The 17471-nt window shown below is 48.2% G+C and overlaps 2 protein-coding genes across 2 annotated transcripts in view; one reads left to right on the forward strand and one right to left on the reverse strand.

Moving 5' to 3' along the window:
• Positions 1-17471, forward strand: part of POLR2C (RNA polymerase II subunit C) — a 210199-nt gene that overhangs the window by 159350 nt on the left and 33378 nt on the right. The gene's annotated exons all lie outside the window — the stretch shown is intronic.
• GFOD2 (Gfo/Idh/MocA-like oxidoreductase domain containing 2) lies at positions 4423-16830 on the reverse strand. Its single transcript, XM_082062376.1, has 3 exons — positions 16716-16830; positions 13084-13427; positions 4423-6694 (listed from the first exon to the last, which is right to left on the reverse strand). Exons 2-3 carry the CDS (start codon positions 13340-13342, stop codon positions 5796-5798), a joined length of 1158 nt encoding a protein of 385 aa, XP_081918502.1. The 5' UTR covers positions 13343-13427; positions 16716-16830; the 3' UTR covers positions 4423-5795.

The following is a 17471-nucleotide window of genomic DNA, read 5'->3' on the forward strand; positions in this document are numbered from 1 at the left end:
TGCGTGGGACACGGGGGTTGCGATGGGCACAGGCTTCATCCCTGGCGCCACGAGCACAGCACTTGCCCTGTGCAAGCCTTATGCACGAACAGGAGGTGCCAACGTGTGCCAAAGCTTGGGGAGGGGGAAGGAATGAGAAAAGCTCCTTTCTGCAGAGGGCACATGTCCCTGGGGCTGGGTCTGCTACCTAGAAACAAAAGGCATGATGTTACTCCCAAGTCTTAAACTGAAACGAAGTGACCCCAAATAATTATCTATGAGCTTCTAGTTAAGCTGCATGAAATGGCAGCTGAATAATTTCCAGCCAGCTCCTTGTAGAGCAGTTTTCTGCCCCAGTGGCATGCTCAGGGGTGTCTCCAGCTGCTGCTCAGGGCCTGGCAGTGCCACAAAGCGTGATGGGAGGGCAAAGTGGCAACCAGAGTCCTGGGAGGGCCAGCAAGACTCATGGGGCCACCCAGCCCCCTGGTCCCCCCCACCACAGACAGTCACTGCAGCAACATAGGTTGCTCCCGCTCACCAGCCAGCTGGGCTTGCCTCTGAGAACTTGGGGCCACATCAGGTGTAAAACCCTAAATCCAGGTGGTTATTAATGGCCAGCAAAGGGTCCAAGGTGGCAGGGACATCCATGCCAGGCCCAAGGAAAGCAGGTGTAGGGACTGACAGGAGCATCGCTCCTCAGCGCTCTCCCCTGTGTTCACCACAGTGGTCCAAGAACGGGAAAGGTGTCCTTGTCCACACCGAGCTGTACGAGGAGGAGATGAGGAAGAACAAAGAGCTGTTCCCAGAGCTGGCGGACCTCGGCTGCATCGCAGCGCTGCAGGCCTGGCTGCTAGCCTACGGTTTCAAGCTCAAGGGGGCAAAGTAAGTCACCACGTCTCCTTTCTGAGCCAGCTTTGTGCTGCAATGCAGCCGGGATCACAATCCAAGGAGCAGCTGCCAGCAAGGTCTGGGTCTGCCCCCGGTGGGCTGCATTGCATGAGGGTGAAATGAGGTTGGGAGGAAGTGATGAGTGTGGGAGAGAAGATATTAGCTTCCAGGAGTTGTGGCTGGACATCATTCTGCTTTGGTTTTTATTTCACTGAGAAACAAGGAGCTTGGTTTGTAGTAATTTTGAGAGTTGCTTAGAGTTTAAGAGAGCAGATAAACCAGAGAAGCATGGAAAGGGAGAAGCCCAAAGAACCATAGGTCTTATGGTGGAAAGGGAAATGGTATCTATGACAATTCAGTAGCCCCAAGCCATCCATCAGCCACAGCCAGTGACCACCAGCCATGTCCAAGTCCAGCCAGCAAGTCGAACCAGCACGGCCAGGGCAGGAACAGAGCGGTGCCAGCCCCAGGCACCGCTGCACAGGCACAGAGCAAGGGCTGCACTTGGACATGGCTCCTGTGCCAGAACACAGAGCCCCACAAAGTGCCACACGGATCCAACTCCCGCTGCAGCTGGACCCCAAGCTGGCCAGGCCCTACAGCTGGTTTCTGTCCCTCAGGGTCAACACACAAGTGCTCCTGTTGCAGCACCCCGATTTCCAGAGGGCACATCCCACTGCCCAGGAGCCAGGTGCCCTTGGAGGCAATGCTGACCTCTCCGCCAAGCAGAAGAAAACGAAGAAAAAGAGACATGCGAGCAGAGGGGCTGCGGCCCAGGACACGCTCGGTGAGCAAAGCTGGGACGGGCTGGCACCCCCAGGACTTCGGCTGATTTGATGCTGGGCTAAGGCTGGACCCATAGTACAACAGGGTGGTGCCCAGCTCTTCTGCTTCTCCCAGACCAGGCAGCATCCCCTGGGTTGGGTGATGATGAAGGCTCTGCCACTGGTGAGTTCTCAGCTGGGCACTGATTCCCAGGCAGGCTTGCCATGGTTTTTTCCTCCAGCTGCTGTTTTGTCTCTGAGATGTGGCCGTATACAGCCCTGGCTTTTATGCCACCAGGCAGCCTCAGTTCAAGGGCACGGCTCCCCTCCTGGCAGGGGTAATATTCTTCCTGTCTTCCCAGAGCTGCTCAGCTCATGAGCTACAGCAAAGCCCTGGCAGGGAAGTGGTTTTCAGTGTCAGGGTCTTCTTGTACCTCACCAGGACAACGGCCACGCCTGCGACCCTTGTACGAGTACATCAACTACGACATGCCGGAGCTGATGGACCCATCGGCAGAAGATGATGAAGGCCCAGAGCTGGCAGAGCCAAGCCAGGTCCCTGCAGCCCCTGGGAGGGCAACTGCTCCACATCTGGAGGGTGAGCTCCAAGGTTTGCCCAGCTCCTGTATGCCTTCCCAGGGATCTGGCCTTATCCTGCCAGTGACATGCTGGTCCCTGTAGCTGATCCCCCAGAAATGGAGGCTTTGCCCTTGCCTGTGCAGGTTGCCTCACCTTATGCTGTTTCTCGTGCCCTTGCCCCTAGCTTTTAGAGACATGGGTTAGATATATCTGAGTTACCGTTTGCAGCAGCTCTGCCCTTGGGTTTCCTCCTGAAGCTCTTAGGTGGCCCAGCCAAACAGAGCAGGACCTGTCACCCTAGGACACAGCCTCCAGGTTCCAGATTTTTTTTTCCAAGACTTGGTGGGACAAAACGACAGGCAGCCTGAGCTGGAGCTGGTGACAGGCCTGCCCCAAGCAGGAGACCGGGCTGGAGACCCAGAGCAGCCATCCCAGCCATGCTGTGGGGACCTGGCATCCTGCTGGTGCAAACAGCCTGGCTCTGAGGAGGTGGCTGGGCTGTTGATGCACTCACTCCTTCTGCAGATACCTCTGCTCCGGAGATCCCAGCACTGGGAGCGGGTGACAAATCCACACAGTTTGATATCGATCGGATGCTCAGATACGCAGCTCACCTGGTGCCACCAGTCTTTCCTCAATACAAATAGCCAGGCAGCTTTCTGCCTCCTGTGTTGCTACTATAGCCTGACCTGCAGGGCGGTGATCAGCACCTGCCCACACAAACAACTGTGGGGTTACTGGTTTTCTCCCTTTTTTCTCTCTCTTTGGTGCAGAGAACCTGATTTACCTAAATAAATAAATAAAATAAAAAAAAATAAAAAAAAAAAGAAGAAGAAGCAATTTTTCATTATAAAATATACCTTCATGTCACTTGTCCTTAGGATGCATGGGCTGTCATTCCTTCCTCATGTGAAAAGCAGGAGGATGGGGACCAGCCTTGAGAGCAGCTGCTGGAATTAACCCCCACAGGGGCCATGGAAGGGGACAATTTCGCACTGCCCATCAGACAGCAGAGTGTGGCCTGGTCCCCTCTGCCAGCAGCACTAAGCAGCAGGAGCTTCCACAACATCTGCGTCAGGGGAACAGGGACTGCGTGGGGAAATCTGGACACGTGCTCCTTTGGCCACCACCCCACTCAGCCCATGCGGGAGGCTGTGCCCAGCCCAGGAGAAGCCCCTTTCACCTATCTGTACACTTCTGTGGTCAGGTCTCCTGCTCACCCAGGAGTCTGGGCACCCTCCTTCCCACACTGGGATCATTTGGGCCTCTCTGGAGGTGTTTTGTGTTCCTTCTTCTCCTGTAGAAGCTGAACTTGAGGATGTTCTGCCCAGTGCAAATGTGCTGACAAAGGCACAAAGGAAGGTTCCCAGTTCAAGGACAGCTTCAAACCAAATCCCAAACTGGCATGAAATAAGCCAGAGCTGTTCTGCCTGCATGAAGGCAGCGACATCCAGGTGACCTCAGGAGACATTATCTCACCCACTTTACATCGCACCCAGACATCATTAGATGCTCAGAGCGATGGCAGAACACCCGTCCTTGACCTGCAAGAGAAGGTTTGCAGAGATGCAGCTTTCAGGGCTCCACAGCTGGGATGTTGAATAAATTTCAACCATTTGCTGTCTCCATCCATTTGACAGGGTAGATGAGATTGCGCAGAGCACAGGAGCAGCTGCGCTCCTACCTTTAAAACAGCACGGCGGCAGACTTGTGTCTGTCAGTGTTAATGTGTTGAGAGCAAATACGCAAAGGTAAATATCAGACTTACACACTGAGCGAAGAAAGCAGTCCCAGCAATTCCATGGGGAAATTGTGTCTTGTTTGGTGTTCTCCAGCAACTTCTGTGAGTCAGGCAGAAAAATAAAGATCCTGTTAATCACAAAAGTTGATGTGCTAAGTCCAAGATAGGCAGGAGGATCTCCAAAACCAGGCGCTCAGCGGCTGTAGCATGAGGGAAACAGCAAAGAGGTGGGAAATAGATCTTCTGGTGGGACTTTTCCCTTGGTGATAAATGAGTAACACTTGCTAGGACAGCACAGAGTGATCTCCTACTTTTTTTATGCACCCAAGCTGCCCAGCTGGCAGCAAAAGAGCATAGAAATAGAGAAGGACTCAACAGGTACTGAGCCCCTGCTCTGTGTCTCCTGTTCACATTTATTAGGATGGTTTGAGCTTGACCAAATCAAACACAAGCACACAGCCGCATGAAGAATGCCCTCAACAAACACAACTTTTTATTTCTGTAGAAAACAAGATATTTTTTAGGAAGGACCAGCTTATGAAACAGCAGTTTGCATGTTAATATACATAAATACACAAAGTTACAATTTAGTGGGAAATACATTAAAAAAACCTTTCAAGTACACAAAAGAAATGTAGTAAAATTGGACTAGCCCTTCCGCATATCTGCCTCAGAGAGAAACGTTATCTCAAACGGAATGAGCTTCCACCCACGACCTGCCAACAAATCTCTCCACTGGACACAAGCTGCAGAAGGGTGTGAGGACGGGCAGGGCCAGAGGGTTAATATCCAGTGTTTGAGATGAAGAGCAAACTTACCCATGACAGCTCAGCCCCCATCCTCTCGGCTATCACGATGTGTGTAGTGTGATAATTACTCAGCCAGGACGTTAAGAGAGCTGCAAGAGGTAGGAAATTCCTCCTTACCTCCATCTTCAGGTCCCTGGAAGGGTAATACTGTACAACTTCATCACCCACGGGAGTGTGGGAACCCCATCACCCCAAAAGGTGTTTATTAACAGTCACGGGGAGGAGAACGTGGCCCCGCAGTCACAGCACCGGTGCTGCCAGGCAGTAAACACAACCCATGGACACAGAGCTTATGGAAAAAAGCTGCTGGCTGCAGGCAGCCTCTTGAGTAGAAGGAATCATGTCTATGGATATGGAAGAATAGCACAAATCACAGACTTGCTGAAGATTTTCTTGCCAAGACACTGTCAACCGAGAATTCATAGCATCATTTAAATAAAATACCAGTTTAAATGAATTTGAAAGACATTTTCCACGTACAGGAAGCCAGAAGGCTGATCCTTATGTTACAAATTGTAATTAATTCCTTCTACTTTTTGTCCTATAGGAGTTTAGAGACCTGTTAGATCACTACACTCTTTTATAAAATTTTACAAACTGAGGAATAAAACTTAGTCTCCAAGAGAGAAGGAAGAAGAATCTGAACAACAGATAATCCCTGAACTTGGTCTACATGTTCTCATATTAAAATTCTTAAAATAAGCAACCTGTGCCACAGGGGTTGCGTCCCACTTCAAGCCATGCAACGGCAGAGATCCCATGCTTCACTTCAGCTACTGCAAGTGCAAAGGGCAATTCAAGTTTTCCTATCAGTCTCCAAGACAAAATTTAAACATTTGCAAAAATGGAAACATTTAAAACTCTTTAAACAATTGAAATCGGAACAGTTGCTATTAGAACATGACATATTTTATGTGTTTTAAAAAAAACAAGGAAGTCAAGTTATTAAATAATAATCTACATATCTTAAAAATTGAGTTTTTTTACATTACAGCCAGAAGTGGTAATTGTCCTGTCTTCCAAAGCAGGGATTGCTCATAAGTTATTTCTCTGAAGTGCCTCGCAGAGGTTTTGATTAGCATCTGGTTCCTCGGTCATCACCTCCACAGCCTCCCACTCCCCTGACCTGCTGGATTTCTTGATGGCCTCTACTACACTCTGCATGTACAGACCATCTTCAAAAGAGGCTGCCATGGAGACAGGTTTATGATCCCAAGTCCGACGGTCTTCCTGGTCTTGGAAAGACTGCCGCAGTGCTTGCGCCATGTACACCATCCCTTTTAGGTACAGCAGCGGGATGTCTTTAAACCCCTTATCCAAAAGGCCCTTGTTGACAGTCAGAGAGTCTGTAAACAGTAGTTCTTCTTGGAGCGCGGTGTTTTTCTGCCCATACAAGTCCGTCCCACGAGCTATGAGTCGCCCGGTAGACCCAACGATCATGACTTCATGGATGAATGATCCAGGCATGTTGAAGTTGAGTGTCACAGTGCAACAGACACCCTCGCTCATTAGCATCTGGAAAAAGCAGAAGTCATCGCTAGTGACGTGGCGGATCCCGCTGATAGCTGTGTTCTGCTTCACAAAAGTCTTGAGCAAACCGTGGACCTTCTCTGCTCTCCTGCCGATGAGGTGAGTTAGGAGGTCGATGATGTAGGTTCCCATCGTATGCAGACCTCCTCCTCCCATCAGCTCGTCGCAGATCCAGTTGTACTTGTGGCTGAGCAGGCTTCCCCCATAAACCCGTACGTCACAGATCATCACGTTGCCCACGTAGTGTTCTTCTATCAACTGCTTCATCTTCACAAAGGCAGGCAAGAAACGGAGAACATTGCCAACGATGCTCATCAGCTTGGGGTAATACCTGGCAGCTGTGACCATCCTGAAGGCATCCACAGAGGTAGCAGCTTTCTCACAGATCACATTCTTCCCTATTCCTGCAGCACAAACAAACGAAAAAAAAATATAGCACACACGAGCAAAACATGCCCAGATGCCCCAAAGGTTGTCAAGAAATAGTGTTTTAAGAGTCAGGCTTTCCTGCTGCAATTTCAAAGGCAATGGTCTGGGAACTAAAATAGGAATGCCAAGTGCAGCAAGACTCAAAGCTGCTTCTAAGACGCTCAGGTTGCAGAGCTGACAAACTCCCACAGAGAGAGGCTCCAAATAAAGAGAGGATTTTTACATCATGAAAGGTAAACAGCCAAATGTCACCACATGGCACCAAAACAAGACATTATTTGTGCATTGTAGCTATAACATTATTTGAATGCCTGTACAGCCAGAGGGGAAAAAAACCAGTCATATACCCTGCGGGGAAGAGGTGAGTAAAGGGGAGATTTGATTTTCACTTTTTATTTCACCATCACTATTTTATTTACTATCACTATTACTTTAAATACATTAGTAGAAAAGGGACATACAAGGCCTGTGTATAGACTACACAAATTAGAAAGAATGTTTGGGTAGGTGGATTGTTTCCAAAGCATCACTAACTGGAAAGCAAAACATTTCGGTCTGCACATCCAGCCTACTCATACAATTAGACTGCAAAGGTGACTGTGAGTTACACAGAGGGGAGCTGCACTTGCGAGCTGACCCACTGCATTTTTATTCCTACTGATGCATTTCAACTTGTGCCCAGCCTGAATCAATGTGAGCAGTGAATAATTCATAAAGCAGAAATAAAGTAATACAAAAGAGCATCCCAGTGCAAGCTTCAATGAAATTCCTGCATTTGGTGCTCTGCTGGTATTCCCTCTTTCCCCCCCATCCTCACCTTTTGCTCATGGCATGGCTTAATTTTTCCACATACATCTGTTATGACAAAATACTTATCTAAACGTTTTTCAGTGTAACAACCCCGGTGTACACCTAGAAGTCTCCAGACATTAGCTGGTCATGTCAGACCTGGAGGTCACTCACATCATACTGCAGTTTCTGCCTAAGAATTGCAGGAATCACTGCACGTTGTGGTGGGCACCTCTCTGAGAGCTTCTGACTGCGCTCCCTGCTCAGAGCAGCTGTTCATCCACTCCCCGATGAGAAGATCCCAGCACAAGCTCTTCAGTTCGTCTCTCACACAAGAGGAGAAGGCAGATCCCACGCTGCAGCTCCTGCTCTCAGCACCCCACCTCCTGGCTGTGCTGCACAAGCCTTTCAGAAATCTGAGCAGTGCGAGGGCCCTTTGACACATTGCTGTGCCCAGCTCAGCCAGGGGCAACTACAGCAAAGAAAACTCTGAACCTGTATTTCTATACGCAAGCAAAATCCAGCCAGAAAATGACAAGATGACAATTTTCAGTAGTCTCTTCCAAAGAAATCCCCTAAAGAGATGTGAATCAATAGAAGCTGAACGAAGGGTAAGGTCAAACTCCTCAGGGACACCCTGGCTGGTAACCCCTTATGTCAGGGATCATTTCTGACTTCCCCGTCCCCAACCCTGCAGCTGAGATGAGGCACAATGCTCTGTTCAATATTCTGCAAGGCCACCTTGAGATGCTTCAGCACCTGGTTTACCTGCCTTCTTGTGTAAATGGCACTTATCTCAAGCCAGGTTACAGAAAAATACAAGCAAAAAGAAAAAGCAAAAGGATCTTCACAGCATCTCAAGCAGACTGCAGTTCTCGGAGTTTGCAGAAAACAGAAGTGACTCTGGATCTGCATACAGACCGGGCACAGTGCTGCAGCCAGTGCTCTGCTGGCACGGGTCTCCCCACTGCACAACCCAAACACCCTCACCACATATTCAGCAGCACAGGAGCCAGCTCAGCGTACAAACCCAGCATGGAAATATTCACTCATCTTGGCTCTTCTTCTGGCAAGTTATTGCCCCAAGTTGGCTCTTCAAGGAGCCTGACACTGTTCGCACAAAAGGAGCTGGGTCCCTGCAGTGGGGGACCAAGAGCAGAGAGGGCTGAGCCACCCCGGCCATCCGGGGGACAGCAGTTCCACACTGGGCGGTCAGTGACACTGGGCTGTCCTTGTCCTGCTACCCACCCTCCCGTCAGCACTGGTTTTTTTTGGCCAGCGTATGCTGAGCCACTTGAGGAGCTAAAAGTGGCTGATGCCTTTTTTTGGGATGGCGGAGCAGTGCATGGGCAGCTGGGCACATCACACTGAGCACTGCCAGAGTGCCAGGATGGGGACCTGGGTACACTGCAACATCTCTGGGGTAACCCTGCAGTCACCCTCAGTGGGACAGCCCCTCAGCTGTCCCCACGCTCACAGAGGTGGCCATGCAGCAAGGACAAGGGCCAAGTCAGAGATGGCTACGAGGTCCCTTATCAAACATAAGGTGCATGACTTCTGCTTTCTGAGACAGAGCAACTTGCAACCCTCGTCACTGTTATTTGGGTAATGAATAATCTGAACTTTGTATCAAATTGTTTCTTAAATCACTGCTGCAAAATAATCTGTTGAAGTTCCCAACAGCTAGGAGACATGAGAGCCACCATGGGATTCTGGTGCTCCTCAGAGCCCTCTGTGAGCCAGTTCAGCTTGCCAACTGAGCCTGGTTTAGAAAAGGAAGCTTCCTCTTTCCAAGTGGGTGGGTTAAACCAGCTCACAGGTGGGTGTAAGCCCACAGAAGGCTGCACACCCGAGAGGAAGGAGATGGGGCTGTGCACTTGAATCTCCCCACCTAGACAGCAACGAGTGAGGACAGCAGCAGCTCTGCTGCCTGCAATGCAGCTCATCCCAGGCTGCCCCAACAATGTGCCTCAGGGTCTTCTCTGTGCACACCTTGGAGTGAACCCTGTCTGCGGGGAGCACATCAGCTCCTGCAGACCAGCACTCCACTGAAGTCCTCCTGTTTATGGCTGTTCAACTGGTTGTAGTAGTAAGAGGGAGGGAAAAGACAATAAAAGGTCACTATTGCCAGGAGTCCTTAAACAAACCATCCACCTGCTCCCATTTTCAGGGGCACAAGAACCTGCTCGATTCCAAGAATTTTCAAACCAAACCTCGATTTAGTAAATAAGCTAAACATTTAAACAGAAGCCTTTTGACTCTGATTAGTATAACGTAGCCAAATCACTCAATGAAATAGAGGATTCAAAGTGTGTTCACATCCCATGGAAGCAATCAAAAAACAACAGGCGAGCCAAGACTTTTTGAACAGCAAAAAAAAAACTAGACAATTTTCTCCTAAAGGAATCTTATGTCTCCAGTCAGATCCATACTGTCTATCAGCACTGAGGCACCAGCTTCTCCTGCAGCTGGTTAGCCACACCACATCCAAAACCTGCCACATGCCACAAGTATTTTACAGCCCTAGTTAATAAAAATGCAAGCACAGAAAACTCGCTGCTTTCTCATTCTACTTGGTGGATGCTGCCCATAGCCATCACAGGTGCTGCTGAAGTGCACCAGATCAGTGCTTTGTCCACCATAAGAAGCAGGGAGCATCTGAGAAGCCTTCCCAAATAACCGGCTGTTTCAAATGTACTTGCTTTGGAAGTTTCCCAATGAATGAACACTCATTTCAAAACACACTCCTGCATTTCATTTCTTGTTTGCCTGTGGTTTGAAAAGACTTCCATGCTACTTGTTAGAGATGGGAAGCACAATATGCAAAGAGTACTCACAGCACGCTTGTTCATCCTGTTTCAAGAACAGGAAATCTGGGCTTGTCTCAACACAAAGCACTAATCAAGCCCTTTCTGACTCTTTCCTTCATAATTAACATATATCTACTATAATTTGTAGGGACTTCAAAAAATCAGACGGTCAATCTACGTTGTAAAGATGTCTTAAATGATGTAATCAACCAGTGTAAACCACGAGAGACAAGTAAAAGGTTTCCCTGTAGCCACTCCACAAACCAACAATTTGACAGCTGGGCTCAGTACATGCAGCAGCATTACCTTTAGCATCCCAAATAAATTTTACTCTGGGGACTCCTCATGTTCTACCTCCCTGAACATCACCCCACGCACAAGCATCCCGTGTTTTACATTCCACCCCAGCCGGTAACTCAGCTCTGGGCTCACCTCATGCAAAGGTGGATGCATTTTAACTGTGGGACAGGAACCACACCACAGGCATTTTGTGAAATTAATTTAGTTCCTCTGAGATCAAAAGAAGCACAAATTTTAAGATAGCTTCTTGCTTTGCTTGTTGTGGAGATAAACCATAAGATTACACTGATCTTAATTTAAATTATCCTCTGGGCTTTGATCTGTTCTCTCTAGTTCATGAACCCAATCCAGCATTACTGCTTTTTCCCTATCATGCCAAAGTTGTACCCAGGGTTGTTTATGGATGCCTGTCAGCAAGAAAATTATGCAAGCAAAATGCACCACGTGGAAAAACTGAGGCTCTCCTCTTTGCCCGAAATAAAAATATAAGCAGATTAAAAATAAATAAATAAATAAAAATGAAAGTATTAAAAAGTATACAATTAAGTAATAAAAGTGTAAGCACTTTAAAAACAAAGAAAAATGCCTCAACAAAACGAAACACACAAGACCGTTACACTGCTCCAATCTGATCTGTTCCAACGCCCAGTCTCTCTAGTAAACACCAATCTATCAGATACACCTCACTGACAAGAATTTTCCAATTACAAACATCACTGTAACAATCGGAACTTTCAGAGAAAACATCCTTGCCATCTTTGGCCCTACCCTGCTTTTGTGTTCCTTCCGAGTGCTCAGTCATGGCAAGCCATCCAACACTGGCTTAAAATACGTCACAACATACTTGGTAGCAGATCTATAAATACCATTGCAATGAACCTAGAAAGCTGAAAGACAAGGTCAGCATCACATTGGGTCTGAGCTGCCTACACTGGTTTGCAGATCAGAACATTTCAGGGCAGACAGAAGTGCAGAATAAACTGCACTTTACTACTCCATCCATTGATTTCCCCAGCTTTTTCAACGTATCTACGCCTGCAGTTAAGCACCCATGTCACCTCTGTACTTCTGCACCAGCTTTATCTCCCTTTCCTCCTCTGGATAATGCCATCTTATGGCTTTCCAGCCTTCAAAGAAAGCTTTTTAGTTAATAATTCACCAGAAAATGTTCAATCCTCTTCCTTTAGCCCACTTGACCATCAACAGTCATAAGAACTAGTGAAACACTTATTACCTAACAAGTGTTTAAAAGAACTTTTAGCACATTAAAGAGCGGAATTCTAACTTACCAATATTAAAAAATCAGAATACCTTAGATTCAAAGGACAGTAGTCTAACAAGGTATAACAAATCTAACAATATAAACCAAAACAAGCTTAAAATCTCACTCTGCATATCTAAGTGGCATTGCAAATGTTTGTGCAGGGAGTTGTTTACTTCCAAAACAAATTACTGCAGAGCAAGGAGGCCAAGAACAACAAACCACCCCAGCTCACATGGTTTGCAATATTACCCATCCTAAAATTAACTCATGTGAAACTCCTGTAAGGACAGTAAAAATATCACACTTATTGTTTACAAAATTAGACGCAAACTCACACCCACGCTGTACCATGTGAGAGGACATTAACACTACAAAGCCACACAGTGGAGAACCGAGAAGTGTCGGGATGCCTGGGCAGTTGGCTCCCACCTCCCTGCCCAACCAGTTTGGGGTGTCGTCCCTTCTCTCCCAGACCATTTTGCTGGATTCCTCCTGCAGTCCCCAACATTTCCTCTTCCCCCAGCATCTGCCCTCCTGCATCAGGTGGAAGGACTTCCCCCAGACATGGGTGTCCAGAGAGAGCTCTGGGTGGTGGTCAGGGACACAGCACGCTGGCCAAAAGCAGCATCTGCAGAGAATTTAGGTCCTACCTCATAAGATCCTACTGAGTGCATACAAACATTTTTTTCCAAAGGATTTTAACTTTCAAGGTTGGTTTTATTTGTGGGGAAAACAGAAAGCAGAGCTTAACAACCTCCCCACCCCAGGCGAATCTGGCTTTCCTATTGCAAAACGTGGGAAGATATGAAATTAATTAAGAAACTGAACTTGTTTGGGTTTTGTTGGTTGTTTGTTTTTTTTTTAAGAGGCATAAAAACATTTTACTCCCTCATCATCATCTCTGACAACAGCTCATTTTTACCAAAACTTGCCCACCATAAGTTCAGTTTGAAGAAGACATTGGATATTTTAGCCCAATTGGTTTAAGATTTGCAAAGTTATAAGCAATTATAAATGGTATTTTTACAAAAAAATTCTAGGTAATCTTTCTTGCAGACGGCACTACCAATTCCACGCAAAATCTTTAGCATTGCATTTGCACATTGGTGCAACTAGAACTGTGCCGGGATATAACAGTTTCAAATTTCAATCTGCCAATGAGTTATGGATTTTTGGTCCAACCTTAAAGATAAAATGGTACCTAGAGCCTTCACAGCAATTTGCCGAGTTAGTGGTGGAGGGATATGGATGCAAACCAAATCTACTTCCTGGTGCAGCAAGACATCGTCAGTCCGACTCGTGTAGAAGGAGATGTTCATTTCCTCTGCCAGCTGTTTGGCTTCCTCTTCAGTTTTCCCCCAAAGCGCTTCGATGGAGAAGCCTTCTGCTCTCAGCAAGGGTACCAGTACCCGGGCGGTGCTGCCAGTTCCAAACACACCCACTCCAGGAAGCATTTTCATTCTGCATTCATTCAAGCATCAGGGTCTACACACAGGCCTTCGATAAAATGTTCAGCTCCTCAGCTTTCCATTCCACCCGCAGCTCCTAAAATGTTAAAGGTTACAAGTCAGTATGAGCAAAAGGCATATTTCGACATCAAACTCATCTAGCCTGAGTGCCAGCTTCTGGCCTTCATACGGCATTCAAAATTTTCAAAGAGCCTCATGAAAAAAAAAAACAACTCCAAAACCTTTCAGTCCTTAGAGAAATAGTATTAAGGGACGAGCCAAACAGTCCTGTTGGAGAAGAATGCTAAGAGAGCAGCTTGACAAATCATGAGCACCACCTGAGCTTCAAAACTCAGGACACACGCACAGAAACACACATGAGCACACCAGGACAAACCAGAGACAGTGTGACCCGAACTGGGAGCGGCAGGAAGCGTCAAGGGGACAGGACATAGAATCTGTCACAGCAGCAGTAAAAGCACCGCTGCTGTAATTGTGATGATGTCTCTTAATGAGATAAAAGTTTGCAAAATGAGGTAATATCTTTTATTAGACTGACTGAGATAGCTGGAAATAATAGGCCAGCTTCTGGGCACATAAATCTTTCTTTCAAATTAAATACACAAACTGAAAACAACTACTTCGAGCTTAAGAATTTTATGGCAAATAGTTAAGTCACTCCAGAGAACATTTAGAAAATATGCCCTGTAGGGAAAGCCTGGATTCACTGAGCTTGTTCAGCCTGGGGAGGAGAAGGCAATGAGAAGAGTTAAATGTCAATGCATCGAAAACTGTTTTCAGAAAGGAAAAGGTCACTCTTCTATGTCCACTCGGGGTAGTTACAAGTTCTACTTAACTTGGGACAGTTAAAAATATCTCCTTCTGCCCACACCATCTAATCTCCAGGAATGTTGGGGTTTGCGCACAATTATTATATTCCCTACACACAAACACTTAGCTAAGTCAGACTTCTTTTTTTTTCAGTATTCCCTGGTAAATTAATCCCTTCAGATCCATACTTGCCAGTTCATCTTAGAACTGTTTCTGGCCATAACTGGCTGAACTGCCTTTGGCATTCACGTGAGCACTAACATCAAGGAGAGATGTCAACAGTCTCCTCAATCTGTAACACTGCAGCAACCTACGATCTGGCTTTTATTCTGTGCCTTTTTGAATTCTTATCTACTACACCCACTGTTGACCTTTTCTGATTTTTTTAGTAAGGAAAAAGTTTTCTTAATTTTATTAACATGACAAATTCATTTTTTTTCAGAAGCTTATAAAGAAAAAGCAAATGCCATGTTGCAAAGAGAACCAGTATGAACACCAGATCAACACCTTTGGAAAAAAATCCCCACAAGCAACAAGAATCACAGTCTGTTTTGGGAAGAGATGGTTACTCATCTCCCCATCCTAAAATACTCACGTTAGGTTAAAAGGTGTGAAAGCAAACCCCAGCACAGCACGGGGAAGCCTGAGGATGTGAGTCAAAGTACCCACAGTACAAATGCTTTGTATGCAATGAGCATTTTGTTAGTCTGGGGGCACCTACACTGACCAGCATAACAAAACGGCCACCCCAACTGGATTTCTAGGTAGCTGTGTGGTATATACACTAACCTAGGAAGCAGAAACAGCAGCACTTGTGTGTGTTTTACAAAACAAATATTCACAAATATTTACAGATACGATAAAACACCTAATGAAATATTTACTGAGCTAATTCAGTATGCTTTTTGTTTGTTCTGTGTGATGTTAGACTTGTAGTAATACAGTCATTGTCATTCTTTATAAACAAAGTTCATTTGAATTAAGTTCTTTTTATCCAGCATTTAGCAGAACACTCCAATAAGGATGGTATCAAAAGGATCTTGAAAATATTTACTATTCTACATAAAAGGGTCATTTCCTGGCAAGAAGGATGGTTTGTATTCAGACTTGTTTTCTATAAATGTCACAAGCAAAAATAAAATCTTGCAACTGGATGGACAGTAAATATAGTTGTTGAAGGCCCCACACATCTATATTTGGCAATTTACAGGCTGGAAGAAGAAAAACTGCTCACAGTGAAAAGAGCAGAAACCATTGTGGACCATTACAGGTGGCCAAAGGCAGTAAAAGAATAACAGCTGGATTCCAAAAAGATACTGGTCAGGGTAACACTGGTTCTGCAGAAGGAGAAAGCAATTCATGCTTCTACAATTCATCCTAAAAAGTTTGATTTCGGTTCCAAGGAAGGTGAGGCATGTGGTAAAGGAGCACACCAGCAGCGGGGGCATTATTTTCATTCAGCTGGTCATTGCTGTTGAGTTTACCAAGAAAGAAGAGACAAGTAAAAAAGTTGTTACTGGTTGTCACATACCCATGGATCTTAAGGTTGCATGAGAATCTTTGACAAAATCTACACAGGAACTACTCAGATTCTCACTTTGCATTGGGGTCTTGCAGCAGTGACATTAATGCCCTGCAGAGACCTCCTGTGAGAACAGATGCTGTCCCAGAGCTGTCAGTTCTGCAAGGATCCAGCAGAGATGACCGAAATGCTGGTGGGGACTGCGGGCATGGCTCTGGGAGCCACCAAAGCCTCTGCAGGAACAGAGCAGGGGAACCTCACTGGTCCACCCCGAGAAGCTGGAGCTCTTCTCATACGTGAAGTAATTTCTTCCCGTTAAACTGCTCATCCAGCCTCCAGGCACACATACACCTTAACCTCTGCATGTAACGGTTCACGTGCACGCCGTTCATGTGTCAATCTCAAAGAGATCAACATACTTTCTTTACTGAATATGCTTTTAGCTCAGTGCAAGCAGGTTGTGTGATAACCCACGAGTCCAAAGCCTCGAGCAACTCCCACCACAGCCCAAGAGAGGCGGCACAGCACTGTCCTTCCTGCTCCCCGCGCAGCAGCACAGGCCCGTTCCTGTCACTGCTGCCCGCGGTACCGCCCGGGGCAGAGGCAGCGGGAGGACTGTGCCTGGACAGCCGGAGGGGGAAAACCGTGGAAAGCAAAAGGGCCCTCGCGGTGACCCTGTGCTGCAAAGCCCGGGCAGGGCCACGGCAGCGCGGGGCGGGGCTCGGGCACAGCCCGGGGCTGCCGCTCTGCGCGCGGGTCCCTCAGCGGGCAGGGCCTCCTCTCCCACCTCACCTGAGAGGGCTGGACCTGCCAGGCCCCCACCTCACCCCACCGCAGCGGGAAGGCCTCCGCCCCACCCCAGAGGGCCGGCCCCCCATCACCTCAACTCCCCACGCCGGCCCACACGGAGGGAGTCCCGCCGAGAACCCCCAAGCCCCTCCCGCGCCCAGCCCACCGCCTTCGGGCAGAGCCGCGCCCAGCCCACCGCCAAGCGCGCCGGGGGCCCCGGGCAGCGCCCCGAGCTGCCGTTACCTGCCGGCGGTGGAGGGTGGGGGCTGCCGGCGCCGCCCCGCCTCGGCCCCCGCGCATCCTCCTGCCGGGCGCGCTCCCGCGGCGGCCGCTCGTTCCCGGCTACGCCCGGCTCGACCCGCGCAAGCGCAACAGCCCCACCCCTTTGCCGGGCAGCGGCGCCGGATATGGCGGCACCCAGAGCGGCTTCCCCTGCCGCGTGGAGAGTAACCTATCACTCGGTCAGAGAGGGGTGAGAGGGCGGGCCTTCGGCCGACGGACAGCACATGCAACCAGTAGGAGGCCGGCACGGCGCGTCATCCGGTCATGGATGGGCTCCCGCTGGGAGGAACGCTGCGGTCCCTCTCGCCGCGGCCCGCGCTGGGCTCATTTGTAATTTCTCGGAACGGTCGGGCGGTGTCGCGTATGGACAAGCAACTACGGCTCGTTAGTGAAACCTCCGTACGAGCCCTGGTGCGCCGCAATAAAGAATGCTCGCTTTATACCACTTTCGAATAGTGTTAGGAGTCTTTTTTGCCGACATTTCGGTATCAGAGCCACCCAGGGAACTTGTGCAGTCCGATTTCCCGGCTGTCGTCTCCGACTCGGGGGATCCACGTCTCACAAGTCTCCATTGCTCAAGGGCAGGATTCTGCTCAGCAACCGAACGTGTGTTTTCAGACACCCCGGGGAGGGGAGAGCAGCACGATGCTCAGAGGAGATCAGGACACCAGGCAGGTGCTCCTGAGCACCTTTTGTGTTTCCTCAGGTCACTGCAAG

Source organism: Streptopelia decaocto, assembly GCF_964273445.1.
Source record: "Streptopelia decaocto genome assembly, chromosome: 11".
NCBI classification, from domain to species: Eukaryota; Metazoa; Chordata; class Aves; order Columbiformes; family Columbidae; genus Streptopelia; species Streptopelia decaocto.

What these genes read in the sequence shown, in the direction of transcription:
- GFOD2 (XM_082062376.1), bottom strand. Translation starts at nt 13,342, where the DNA reads ATGAAAATGCTTCCTGGAGTGGGTGTGTTTGGAACTGGCAGCACCGCC. An exon ending in AATTGCTGTGAAGGCTCTAG is followed by an intron (nt 6,695 to 13,083) that starts GTACCATTTTAT and finishes TTTGTGCTGCAG; the next exon opens with GAATAGGGAAGAATGTGATC.